This window comes from Corvus kubaryi, unplaced genomic scaffold (genome assembly GCF_017639235.1).
Source record: "Corvus kubaryi isolate FWS band 111438036 unplaced genomic scaffold, C.kubaryi_AGA036_p1.0 71, whole genome shotgun sequence".
Classification (NCBI taxonomy): domain Eukaryota; kingdom Metazoa; phylum Chordata; class Aves; order Passeriformes; family Corvidae; genus Corvus; species Corvus kubaryi.
The window spans coordinates 5,540,731-5,553,655 of record NW_024582059.1 but is presented as its reverse complement, the minus strand read 5'-3'; the positions used below and the strand labels follow the sequence as shown (position 1 = coordinate 5,553,655).

The 12,925-nt window shown below is 42.9% G+C and overlaps 1 protein-coding gene across 7 annotated transcripts in view; it reads right to left on the bottom strand.

The window, feature by feature from the left end:
• Positions 1–12,925, bottom strand: part of EPHA5 (EPH receptor A5) — a 181,713-nt gene that overhangs the window by 24,051 nt on the left and 144,737 nt on the right. For 4 of the 7 annotated variants that reach the window (XM_042049830.1, XM_042049831.1, XM_042049826.1 and 1 more), the window contains 2 exons: positions 11,053–11,212; positions 6,932–7,034 (listed from right to left, as the gene is read on the bottom strand). In XM_042049830.1, the coding sequence (XP_041905764.1) occupies positions 6,932–7,034; positions 11,053–11,212 (263 nt within the window). Of the gene's footprint in view, positions 1–6,931; positions 7,038–11,052; positions 11,213–12,925 lie in introns of all 7 variants that reach the window. The other 3 variants (XM_042049829.1, XM_042049825.1, XM_042049827.1) reach the window with 1 other exon arrangement.

Sequence of the window (12,925 nt, the reverse complement as noted above, 5' to 3'; positions counted from 1 at the left end):
TAGAAACTGAGAAGCTGAAAGCAAAAGCCTTCCAGACAAGATCAAATGCTGTGAACAAGATTAAAGTGCTGTTTAATGAAATACACCTGGACCTCTCCAGGGTTTTAAGATCTTTAGCCAGCAAGCTGATCTATATTGGAGAGCAGAGTAGAACCAAGCACTGTATAGATCAATTTTATCTGCAAAGTCTCCTCCAGCCTCACTGAACCAACCAGCAGACTATGAGGAGAGCTTGTCGGGGCTGCTCCTGGCCAGAAGCCCCTCAGATCTGCTGCAGGGTAACAGATGACATGTCTAGGTAACAGTGAAAGTTATTGAGAAAACACCTGCAGCGTTAGATCCCCTTTGCTGGGAAAGAACAGGCGCTGAGGCGACACCATCTCCAAAACCCAAGCTGGCTTGAAACAAGGTGTGACACCTGCTTCTAGCCCTGGCTTCAAGGAAAGGGCTGCAGATGGGCAGAGAAAATGTAGAGGAGCCTGGAGCTGCAGTGACACCTCCAGGACCTCTGTGGCCTGCTGGCACTGCCCTGCTCCTTGGCCAGCCCAACTCTGCTGCTTTCAGTTATCTCAGGCACACAGACACAACACTCCTCCAGCTCTAAGGTGACCCCCACAACACTTACGTGGTTTGCAAACCCAACTGTCCAGAGAGCAAACTTTAATAAACCTGTGTGAGGAGGACTTATCAACACCCTTGGCATTGTTTCAAACCCTGGGCTTGGTTAATGAAATGTATATATATCATGGGCCCCAGCAACTGTTCCTGCAATTAATGTAATTAATTTACCACAAGTCTGCAGATGACCCAGAGAGCATTTGAAATTAAACTACATTTTAATGGCTAGATAGAATTCAGAGAGGCTCTGCCATATATAGATGTGGCTTTTAAGAGTTGTAAGTTGAAGTCTTGGAATCATGATAAATGAAAGTCTCGTTTGTTGCTTTTAATAAGCTGTTCTAATGGGATGTTCTTCAGAGGCTTGCAATTAGAGACTGAAATACTTGAGGGTGCCTGGGTAGATTTTTCTAATCCTTCATGCAGCCTTGAGTGATGGTAATGATTGCTTCCTGCATCTCCAGGTCAAGAGTCCAGCGCTACACCTAGAAACTCCTGAGTCAACATGCTTGCTCTAAACATCAGAGAAGCAGCATTACACACTGTGAGCTGCTAGGAATATATTCCCACTTTGTCCCAAAATACACGAATGTTTAAGGAGTCCCCTGCTCTTCCTGCTGAGCTATCCTCGTTCCCACGTTAAAGTGCATCTCTGCACTGTTTGAGAAAAACTGAGAATGCAGAAGGCCAAGCAGATGATACCAATGCAGTCACTACGGGGAAGGAAAGAAATGTCTTCAGGGAAAGGAGCTGCACTTGGAAAGACCCCTGGCATTACACTTTTCTACGTCTAAGATGTAACAAAGTAGAGATAACCTTCTTTCTAGGTAAGAGGCCGAGTGCCGCTACATGGCGAAACCCCAGGAGAGGTCACACTTCTGATTTCAAAGCAAGGTGAAACATCCACATATTCAGAAGTGCAGAAGGACAAGAATCTGACTTCCTTCTTCATTCTCTACCCGCTCCACAGCCAAGAGAAGACACAGTAAAACCCCACTTTCAAAGACTACATAGACATGGGTTGCTCAGCAGGAGCCTCAAGCTGCTACAAATTCCAGCTGGAAGGGCAGCCCAATTCCCTTCTCCAAGTGGAAACAGGACTTGCACAATGCCATCAAACAAATCACTTGCAAGAAGGCGAGGAGGTTTTCTCACTTACTGCTGCACTGTCCCCCAATTTTCCCTGCTCTGACAGAGCTAATGCCGGTTGCTTATCTGTTCATGACAGTCTTCCCAGCCCATTCCCTTGGCCACTGCCAGAGGAACTCAGAAATAACTTGGAGCTTAATTACAGATTTGGTCAACTCTCACCTTCTGTCTGGGCCAAAGCCATCTGAGGGCAGATTAGCCTGGGTCCCTAAACCCGCCTCGAAACTGCAGAGCGAAGACTGGCTTGCGGAGCCTGGCGAGTTTGCACTAAGCCAAAAAGTGTTTAGAGCAGAAGAGGAATGAGGTGATGGAGCAGCCAAATTTGACAAGCTGATCTTGACAGGATGTTAGAGATCGGTGCTACTGGCAGCAGACTTCCACAGCGGCTCTAGGAAGGTACGACCCTGTGCAGAAGGGTGCACTAGAGCACTTTGCCTTCGGGGAGGGGTACTGTACACCAGTGCTGCTCCTCTCTGGGAAAATGTACCAGCAAAGGGCTGTTAATAGGATGGAAGTAGTAAAAACCTTGACCCCAACACAAGCAGGACCAAACCCTGCCTGCGCTCGGTGGATGGGAATTTTGACTTGGCAGAGCAAGAGCTTCCTCAACAAAATCCTTCCTCTTGTCAGGTGAATCGTGGGGAATATTTGGCAGTAGGCAGCGTAATAAAGTGGCTATAAATCACAGGAGACAATGTCCTGCAGGAAGAAGGAAGAGCAGGCAAGAATGTAGAGATAAAAATCCTTTAAAAAGTCCCGACTAACAAAAATTGTGACTCATGCTGGAAAAATTCTCTATGAGAACCTTTACCTATAGACTGTCTCCCATGTCCTACGGAAATATTGAAAAAGCCCTGACACAACTAGGAAAATAGGATGGGGGGAGGTTGTGGAAAAATTCATCCACTTTGACCTTCCACATCACAGAAGGTTGTAAACACTGTCTCAGGACACACACCACAATCTTTCACCCTCTCTATTCCCTGAAAGTCACTTTTTAACAAGATGCACATATTTGTGTCCAGAAAGTAGACCTCTGCGACCACAGGCACGGATATTTAAAAGTCTAAATCAGCTAAGGTCAAGGATGGATACGCTGGTGTAAGAGCCTTTAATTGCCAATACGCAGGTGGCAAGATTTGTCTTTGCTCTGTCTTTCAAAGGCTAGTTCCTTGCCAGAAGGAGACTTTCCATAAAAGCAAGACACAGGGCGAAGGGCAGTTTTTTGTTGCTTCAAATTTTTTTTTTCCTAAGTTCTATGAAAAGCTCCCTCTGGTTCTTTGGAAGATCACTTGAGATGGAAAGGTCATCCATAATGGGTAGTTGGCTGTAAATGCAGATGCACAGTTGACTTAGCTGTTTTGAACAGCTTTTGCAAACATGCACAGCATTGACCTAATATCTTCCCCACTTTGTTCTGTAAAAGCTCATGCTTTTGTTTAGTGCTATGAAGTTTGAAAGCTTGGGGGACTGGAGGGACCAGCCGTCTCTTAAGACTCACCCTAAGACCTTGTCTGTTTTGCAAACAGGGCTGGGTTTGAAGGACAAAAGTAGAGTACTGCTCTGGAGCAGTTGGTCTCCTCCCTGGACTGCTGAAAAGATGGCTCCTTACCTCAGTTTGTGGGGAGAAAGAGACTGATGCCACACAACAACAACTGAGACACTTTACTGCTCCCTGTGAGGTGGAGTGCAAAGATCTCTGTCACTGGATTGTCCGACACAGACTTTAAAATAAAAGTCAGTAAACGGTTTTAGATTAATATATGCTTCAATCAGGAACAATAATGGTAACCGACATCTAATTCATGCATTGCTAAGAAAGCAAAATCTATAGCTTGGCTCTATCTGTAAAATGCACTGTGCTTTTGAGAACACATAATCCTAACGAAACAAAGACAGTAACAACTCGGTGTTCTTTAATTCAATACTTGTAGCTGGTTTAATAATAAATTTTCAATCCACTTCTCTTTTTTATGCTGAGACAACCACAGTCTGATTTAGTGAATCTCTTTGATTTGCAATCCCAATTGTTATATTATTAATATGCCCTTGATGCAAGGAGCAGGATAACTCAAAAAAGTGATCAGCTATTTGCCTTGGCATTTATGACCTTGGTCAGAGGACATGTTATTTACAGGAAGTTTTCTGGAGCATCTGCAAGTAAATCAGCTCTGAAATGCAGCTTAATTGTTTAGGGCAAAGCACATTTAGTTTCAAATTCCCAGGAATCTCCAGCTTCAGACGCAAAGTGCATTTCCACAGATGGATGCTGATATGTGGAAATGCCACCACAACTACTGTTCAACTGACCTTTGGTTTAGGGCCAGCTGCCAACGGGAAATGCCAAGCTGTTACTTATATTCATTCAAAAGAAGCGAGAAAACTGCAGAGACTTGAAAGCAAAAAAAGGGGAAGAGGTGTGGTTCTGCCTTTGGGAACCTAGCAAAAAAACAAAAAGCCTGCAGACTCCAGCAAACTCCTCAGCCCTATGACTGGAAACTACTTTCAGAACTGCCAAGAGCAAATGCAACCCCCTGGAACCAGGCACTGGAACAACAGAACCACTCCAGAGGTATAGGAAAACATCTTCCAGAAACAGGTTAACTGCTTCAGAAAGGGATTATCCCATGACTTGGAACATGTTTATTGTCCCTGCTGTCACAGCAGGAGAGTTACTCCACAAATTGCCTTGAATCCATATCCAAGGCAAAGCAGCATGAGTGACACATCTCAGTGGCATCTCCGTTTTCTTCCAAACCAGAGCAATTTCTTTGTTTTGCTTTGTTTAATTTCAAATTGTCTGTCATCTTTCTGGATTTTTGGGGTTTATTCTGCTGTTCTCACGAGTCACTCAATGTACTAGATGGGCTTTAAAATTCATGGGAACTCAAACTGGCTGAGAAGCTCTGTGGTTTTGAAGCCAATTTTCTAATAATGGACCCAGCCTTGGTGCTGGAGGCTTCTCCACCAGCTCCAGCTGAGGGACTGTAGTCTTTTCAGTTAGGGGAAGAACTGAAAAGATAAAAATGGATGAAGAGCTCAGTTCCCTGTGTCTGCCCTTCCCAGACATCCAGCGTGGCATCATGAAGAAGGTTCCAGGAACCTGCCGCTGCCCTGGGGTCAACAGAGGGAGATGTGAGCACAAGGTAGGAGAATTAAGGTAGTAGCAGAGGCGGCAATAAAACTCTAGCCAAAGGACACAAGGGCTTTTATAAGCATGCCAAGAGATAAAAAGCTAAGAGGAAGCACATCCTGGAAAGCATATTAGGCAAAAGGACAGAAGGATGTAACTAATGAGAACTGCTGACAAATGGCTCAGGATTTGCAACTGCTTGCTGAGACCAGAGACAGTAGCAGTGAAAAGGAGACCTGCAAGGGTATATCCTCCTCAGTGGGGTACTGAGCGCTTGCCAGCGACTGTGGAAAGAGTAAGAGCTACTGTCAGCCACACAGTTGTGATTCCCCATGGCCACAGAGGGATATACATTCCTCCACCTGCCATTCATCCCCCAGACTCTTCCTTGCAGAGGTGCCAGGTGAAATCCACAGCTTCCCTACGGTCACGCGTGCATTCTTCTGTCTACACCAATACAAGCACACATCCAGGCTGGGGGAAACCAAGGTTCACATCCACCTGCTCTGATTGAAGAGGAATTTAAATCAAAACTTCTAGCCTTTAAGGAAAGACTTGAACTCCTGTCTAGAGTGTCCAGCGCCAAGTCTTTTGACCACAGCTTTCCTGTAGGCCCTGGTGTGAATTGCCTGTAGCCATTTACTCACCCCCACTCCTCTCTGCTGCTGCATGCTTCTCAGGCAGACAGGAGCATTTACTTTTCCATTTTTAAGCCAAACAAGTCACTCAAAGCAGACAACAGGAGCTTGAACAGCTGAGCTGGAAGAGGCTGTCAGTCTCTGACCTTGAGTGGAGATGAGTCTAGCAGCACACTTACCTTTCCAGACAGGAAATAACTGTGTGTCCATGTCCTTCCACAGATGCCTTATGCCTGGGGACCGAGTTGCTCAGCCTGGCAGGATTTCACTGCTCTGCATTTGCAGACTGATACCTTACCTCCTCTGGGAAATAAGACCCTCAACCAATTAATTCAGTGCAGTTCCTCAGTGTCTGTAACATCTTAATGCTTACAATATCCTGTAATTTACAGCCACCTTGCTAGACCTGAGCTTAAGACAGACCTGTATCATAAAAGCAACTGTGGGCTGATGGGTACCTTAGAAGAAAAAATGTTTACTTTGCACCGAAAACATTCAGCCTTATCAGTAGATGTACTTCACGTTGCTGTGTGGAGTACTTCACACTGCTTGGTGTACTTCACAAATGCATGAAGGATGTTGCATCATTTGACTACTGCCACTAAAAAAATGTACTCGTATACATGTAGAATATGAAAAAAGTGCCTTCCATGCTGGCTGCCAAACAAATTTAATGTTACAGTACAAACTTATCCTGATACAAGCCAGATTTTGCCCCAGTACCACCATCTCTTGTTCATCAAAAAATTCCATCAACTTCCATTAGAGTTGCCAAAGATGGTATAGCCCAGGCTTTCATCACTTGCCTATGTTTAAGCACATGAGAAGTCAATGGGATGGTTTGAAGCAGAGTGTCTCCCTCTGTGGGAGAAGCTCTCTGTATAATTTACTAACACTTGGGGAACACATTAGTATCATACACAGGAAAAATGAAATCCAGATCTGACCAAAATGTGGGGCATTTGCCATTCTGGTGGATTTATCCTCATTTCTTTTGCAAGTGTTTTCCTGATGTCAAGTTTTCTGCGTGAGCGAAGTCCATTGCAAGCTCTGAGTGCAAACATATGGAGCTGAAGATATTTTACCTGTAATAACATGTTCTGCTTATTTTTAAAGGAATGTGAAAACACTCCTGTGAGAATCGAGTCAAATAATGAGGGCCAGTCTACACACAGATGAAAATCATTGGGAAGTGAACTACATCTGTGAGAGTGCCTCTGTCACTCCTGCTTGTCCAAACAGATCAATCAGCCCACCCTCGTGCTGTTTTACAGTGCTACCGCTTGACAGCTTTGTTCACATGCTGCTTTTGCCTAAATCACACTAATCAGCTGGTCAGATAAAAGTTATTACAGAAGTTGAAGAAGTATAAATACACAGCTTCTTCTCTTACCTTCCGCTGAGAAGGAAACCGATAACAACAGCCAGCAGAATGACTCCCACTGTTACAGACACAACAATTATAGGAATCTGGCTCTGGTCGCTGGATGCAGCTACTGCTGAGATGAGAAACAGAAGATGGAGATTAGGGTTAAAATGACAGTCAGCACTCATGAGAGTCTTTCTAGTGAGGCTGCCAGTGAGGTTTCAAGTCTTACCAGTTTGTTTCTTCTTTTATGGTTTGTGTTTTCCCCCTTTGCTGTCTGTTTCTAGTTTGGAAGGGATATGGGTGGAAAGGAAACAAAACTACATGCAACACTAAGCCAAAAACCCAACAAAATTGCATCTCATTGCTGAATTCAGAAACCAAAGTGTTGCAGAATGCAGCCTTTGAGTTTGTGAACTCAAGTTTTTCTCCCTGAGTTAGCTGCATTAGAAATCAGAGATAAAAGATGAAAACCCAACAGGCTCTCATTTGGATGAAAACCCAACAGGCAGAGAGAACATTTATAGAATATTATTGCTAACAGACATAAGCAAAATCTACAAGATAAAAAGAATTACCTGCACTTCAAGAAGTTTTAAATAATTACAAACTAACTCCTTGTGGCATCTCTATCACACTGCCATAAGGTGCCCTCTGTAAAACAGGAATTTGCTAAGACATGTACATGAGTTGGTCTTTTGATTGGCCAAAATTCAAGGAAGCAAAACTCTTCCAGCCCGTGCCTTGTAAGGAGCCCTCCTTACAAGCCCCGCCAAAAGGCAGGAGACTGATCTGGTGATAAAGATGCAGCAGAAAGGTCATGAAAGCTGATTGAGAACTGAGTTTTGACACAGGTCAAGTAAGAGCAGGTGAGCAAGCTCCTGCAGGCTGTAAAATGGAAATGCTAATACCACTTGTGTCTTGTTTATCTGCCCTACATGGCAGGGGAAGGAGCCCACCTCTCCCAGGGGTTTGTATGTGGGGTTCCCCAAGCAGAAACCAAAGTCTCCTCACCTCACCCTCTTCGCTGCACGTATATAGCCACCCCAGGGTACAAATCTCACATCCTCCCTGCAAAACCAGCTCCCTGGCACAGGCACCACTGCTCTGTGGGGGAAAACCTCATTATAGCTCTTAACCTCGTGCCAGCCCAGGATGAAGCTTCATCCACCCCAGAGAGCAGCAGGAATTGATTGCGTACTGAAGAAGCCTTTAACTAAATGATTGAACTAAAAAAGGGTCCTTAGCACAGGATTAACATTATGAAGGCTATAAAATAACTGAATATAGTCCCATATTAATTGTTAAAGGAAAGACAGAAAGGTATGGCATTAAACATTGATCTGCACTGGGCTTCAAGTAGCTCTTCATATGGGAGCTCTCCGGTGCTTAACCGCGAGCGGGGTGGACCTGCTACAGCAACGTAAGTGATTTCAGAAGGATTGGTCCAGATACATTAAATATTTAATGTTAACTGCTCCAAACCCCTGCCATCATCCAGAGATTTTATTAACCTCACAAACTTATGGGGGCTCCTTAAGATGGTGTTTTATTGCTTTCTTGACAAAAGAATTAAAAAGAAAAACATTTAAAGGAGAACATTAAGCAGTGATTGGTGGTTTTTTGCACAGCTCAAGGGATGGGGAAATGAGATAAATTCTGCTGTGTATCTATGGCAGGTGAAAAGCCTGAATTCATAAGCCAAGCTGGGACTTGCTGCCATTCAAAGTCAAGGGGACACACACACCTGCATTACCGCTTCTTGGCTTGGTGATACGTTCTTCTTCCTGCCCCGCGTACCAGGTGGATTAGTTCACCAAGCCAGCCAAAACCCAGCTCTTGGCAAGGTTAGTTTTTGGGGCTAGACAAGCTCAGTGACATTTGGAAATGAGGAAGCACAAGTGGATATACCCAGCAACAGCTTCCACTCAGATAACAAAATTCACTGAAAATCAAAGCCCTGGCTGCTTCATGGTGCTTTGCAGAATTGCCCAAGCAGGAAGAAGTATGCAAAAATTCCCAAAACCTGGAAAAAGAGGGAAGTCCAAAACAGGTTATAGCTTTCCTCCATTGCATTTCTCAGGCTGTTGTTGTATAACTCCTCCAAATGTATTAAAGATAACTACAGAAACCTTGTGAACTGGAAACGAAACCTGTTGTTCGGTCCAAACTACTTGGAGAGTGTTTTTGTTTCTCAGAACAGCCACCAAAAGGTTTTCATCTTTGCTTGAATAAAAATCATTTGCTTTGGCTCTAACAAGAAGTTCAGATCTGTACTCTTGATGTAGCAGTGAGATTTCGATCTGTGCTTGCTTTCGAAATCTCCAGGATGTGCAGGAAAGCAGCGGGAGTCTGGTCACACTCCTGACACTAATATTGACTTTGGGGGAAAAAAAGCTTTTTCTAAGGTTTTAAATGTCAAACAGAGATGCATATTGCAAGATACTTAGGCTTACATTGTATTTCAATCCTATCAAGTGTTTAAGGATCTGGTTAAGTCTGGCCTCAGCCAGAGCTTGAGTCCAACAGATGAACAATTCCCAGTTCCTAAACTGGGAACCACGCAATAGGTATTCGCTGACTATGCCAGCAACTCAAAAATATCGGCAAAGTACCTATTCCTCTGCCTTTAAAATGAGGAATCGACTGGGATGTGGGTATGACTAAATGACCCATGGAATTCCTAGCGTTTAAAAATATTTCCATGTGATGTCCTCCAAAAGTCCTGATTAACACAGATACTTAGATGATGGGCTTTATGGAAGTGCCATTATTTTTGGACCAGGATCATAGGTAATAGATCAAATCTGCACATATTTCATGTGTTACTCATTAATCGACCAGAACACTATTACTCAAACAACTCTAAGCTAGAAAGTTATCAACTGAGAAAAGCTGTATAGAATAATTTTTTGGCATAACATGATTTGGTTGGTACATATAGGGCACAATTAATGGTTAATACAATAAGAAATACATTAAATAGACTGTCCTTATTGCATTAATGTTTGCATTGTGATGCAATTTTCACTGTATTAGCTTAATCACTGGCTCCACAGCTACATCTGCACATGTATAATGATCCCTTGAAAATCTATTATGACTTCAAAGATAGCATGCATTGAAAAGACAACTGGGCATCTTCTTCTCAAAGACGATGAATTTTAAATAAACCGGAGTAACAGTAATCAAAGTATTGATGAATTGAAATTTCCAAGGAAAACAGAGAAAATAGTCTCTTTCCCACAGGAATGATCAGAGTATTTCCACCATAAAATTCTTCTTCCATGCAAATAGTATAAAAAAATTAATAAATGACAGCTGTACAAACTAAAGGAGAGAAGGCATATTTTCTGGTGGACAAAATTATATTTGACACCTCGGCAAAATTTTGTATTTGGGACAAAAAAAATTTCCCCACAGCCGTGCCTGAACACAGAAGAAAGAGCATCTGAGCCTCTGCATGCCTCAGGAGTTCACCCTGCCAAAGAATCTGTTCCAGAATCCAGCCCTGGATAATCAGATTCATTAAAAAAAATATTTAAGAAAATTTAAAAGCCCACAAATGTAACAGGCCAAGAAGAAGTCCTGAACCTGCAGTGCACATTTTTTTCCATTTCTGATCACAAGTCAACCTCCTTTTCTCGAGGCTATGGCATTGGCAGCCAACAGAAACCATCTTTTAACTTGACAGGAACTTTCACCAAAAGACACTAAAGACACTAATGCTGGTTCAACTCTTCCCCTTGCGGAGAGGCACCGTTTCAGGGTTTTCCCTCCCAGATGTAGATACTTAGGAGAGCTCAACATCCTCTGCAGACAGCCGTTATGAGGTGCAGAGGAGCAGGTCCCATCCTCTCTGCCCCTCCTGAGAGGACAGACTCTCTTACACCAGCTCCTGTAAATACAGGGCTCTTCTAAGCAGGGAATGCCATGAATTTCTGAAGCCTGAAGATCTCCTGCCTCACCATGTGGGTTGAGGAAGCAAAGGACAGATATGTCAAGCGCAGCGTGATGATGTGCCTGATGTTTCCAAAGTCAAGGGATGAAGCCAATAAAAGGAAGAGCTCTCTGCAAAGATATCGATCCCCTGACTTGTTTCTGGTAACCATTGCAGAGACAGGGGCTGACAGTAATTAAAGACTTACACACTGGGCTGGTTTCGAACTCGAATCTTCGGCTGAAGCCCCCGTAGCCGGCAGCTGTCCGGGCTCGGATCTGGAAGACGTACGCTGAGCCTGGCTTCAAGCCATCTGCCGTAATTGTTGTCTCTTTGGACTTGATGATGGTGTAGCTCGTCTCCTGGTCCTTTTCCCAACAAAAACCACAAAGTTCAAACACACAAAGACTAGCTCTCAGAGAAGACAGACTCTTAAAAACCCCCAGAGTGACATTACAAAAGATGACTGAAGTATGCATTTTTGAGGATTTCTTCCTCAAAAACCCCCTCTCTGAAGGTCCTTTCTGCAATACAAAATGTGAGACCTGATTTTCTCTTTTATAATCAGTGACTCTAGGAGGCATGCAACTGGCATCTGCAGCAGAAGCAGCTCTCCACTGCTCGGGATGTACATGGCCTGGAGCAGTGGAAAGGTTCATCATACAAAGATCAATCCCAAGGCACAGGGAAGATAAAACAAGTCCCATTGCCTTAAAAAGGGATTTTGATTTACACCAAAACGGCTTCCCAGTAATGTAAGTAGGCCTAAAAGAGAATAATATATTACACATTGTACAACTTTATGTTTGCATTTCTAGAACAACGAATTAGACCTTGGGAACGGAATAATAAACCAAAACTCCAGGAAAATACCTAATTTTTGCACTCTGAAGCAATGAACTTGAAGAAAAATTGCTGAAATAAATCTTCATCTACATCAGTTTCTAATGTGAAACAGTTCCAGTTCTTTGATTAAAATTTCGTTGAAATGCTAAGTAATTACTTAGAATTATTTACTGTAACACATAATCTAGACAAGAGCTCATAAATTAAGGTCTACAAATTTGGAAACTGCTTTTTATTCACCATATTGATACCATGAAGATTTTTTGCCTTTTCTTTTATACCCCTGTTATACCTTTTTACAACTTCTGTATTCTTAGTGCTTTTTACCTACATTCTTGGACTTGTTTGTTCAGCTACAAGACTAAACATTTTAGAAGCTTCGTAGGTAGAGATCAGTCTGCCCCAGACCCCAAGGTCCTCTCCAGAACACATTCTGTAAACTGAGATAGAACCATCCAGGGGAAGGCTCCTTGGGGAGGGGGGCTCATTCAAGCCTCTCACTGGGGAATCTTTGATAGATATGCTAATTAGTAAGACCTATAATGTTATACCAGATCTTTTGGGGTGTGCATTTTGTGGGGTGCATTTTGGTGCATTTGACCTGGACGTGTGCACCTAAGGATCCTTAAAATAAATACCAAGGTAAAATCCCTTTTTCCCTTCTAACCGTGTTTGACTCTTGATTTTAAGACCAGGAAAAGGCATCAATATCCACTCAGATCCAAATTGTTATGAGTTAAACCAGAGGTTTTAGTAGTTCCTTACCAAGATTTCTGGATACCTCTTAGAATCTGAGCTCATTTTTCTTTTTTCTTTTTAATTTAATGGCCAGCTTCCCATAGACAGCAATGTGCCTGGCTAAGGTGCTGGGAATTTCTGAATATAAGATTACAAAATTTCTCAATTGAAGCCTGTTTTGGAGAAATGTGTACAGACACACACACACACACACACACACACGTGCCTTTTTTTCCTTATTAAGGAGTGATCCTCTTACAGGAATGCAATCTGACAAAACTCAGTTTTCCCAAACATCTAATATAAATCATTCCTGCCCCTTGAAAATGAATGCTGTGAATTTACCCTTACGAAGGGCTGAAAAGTGAGAGAATGTAAATTATAAAATATAGTAGCAACAAACAAAAAGGATTAAGAGCAATATCCCAAACCTATCTCAACAACTGGTTAAAAAGCAGTAAGTGAATATTAGGTCACATCTTTCCTTGTATGTCAGC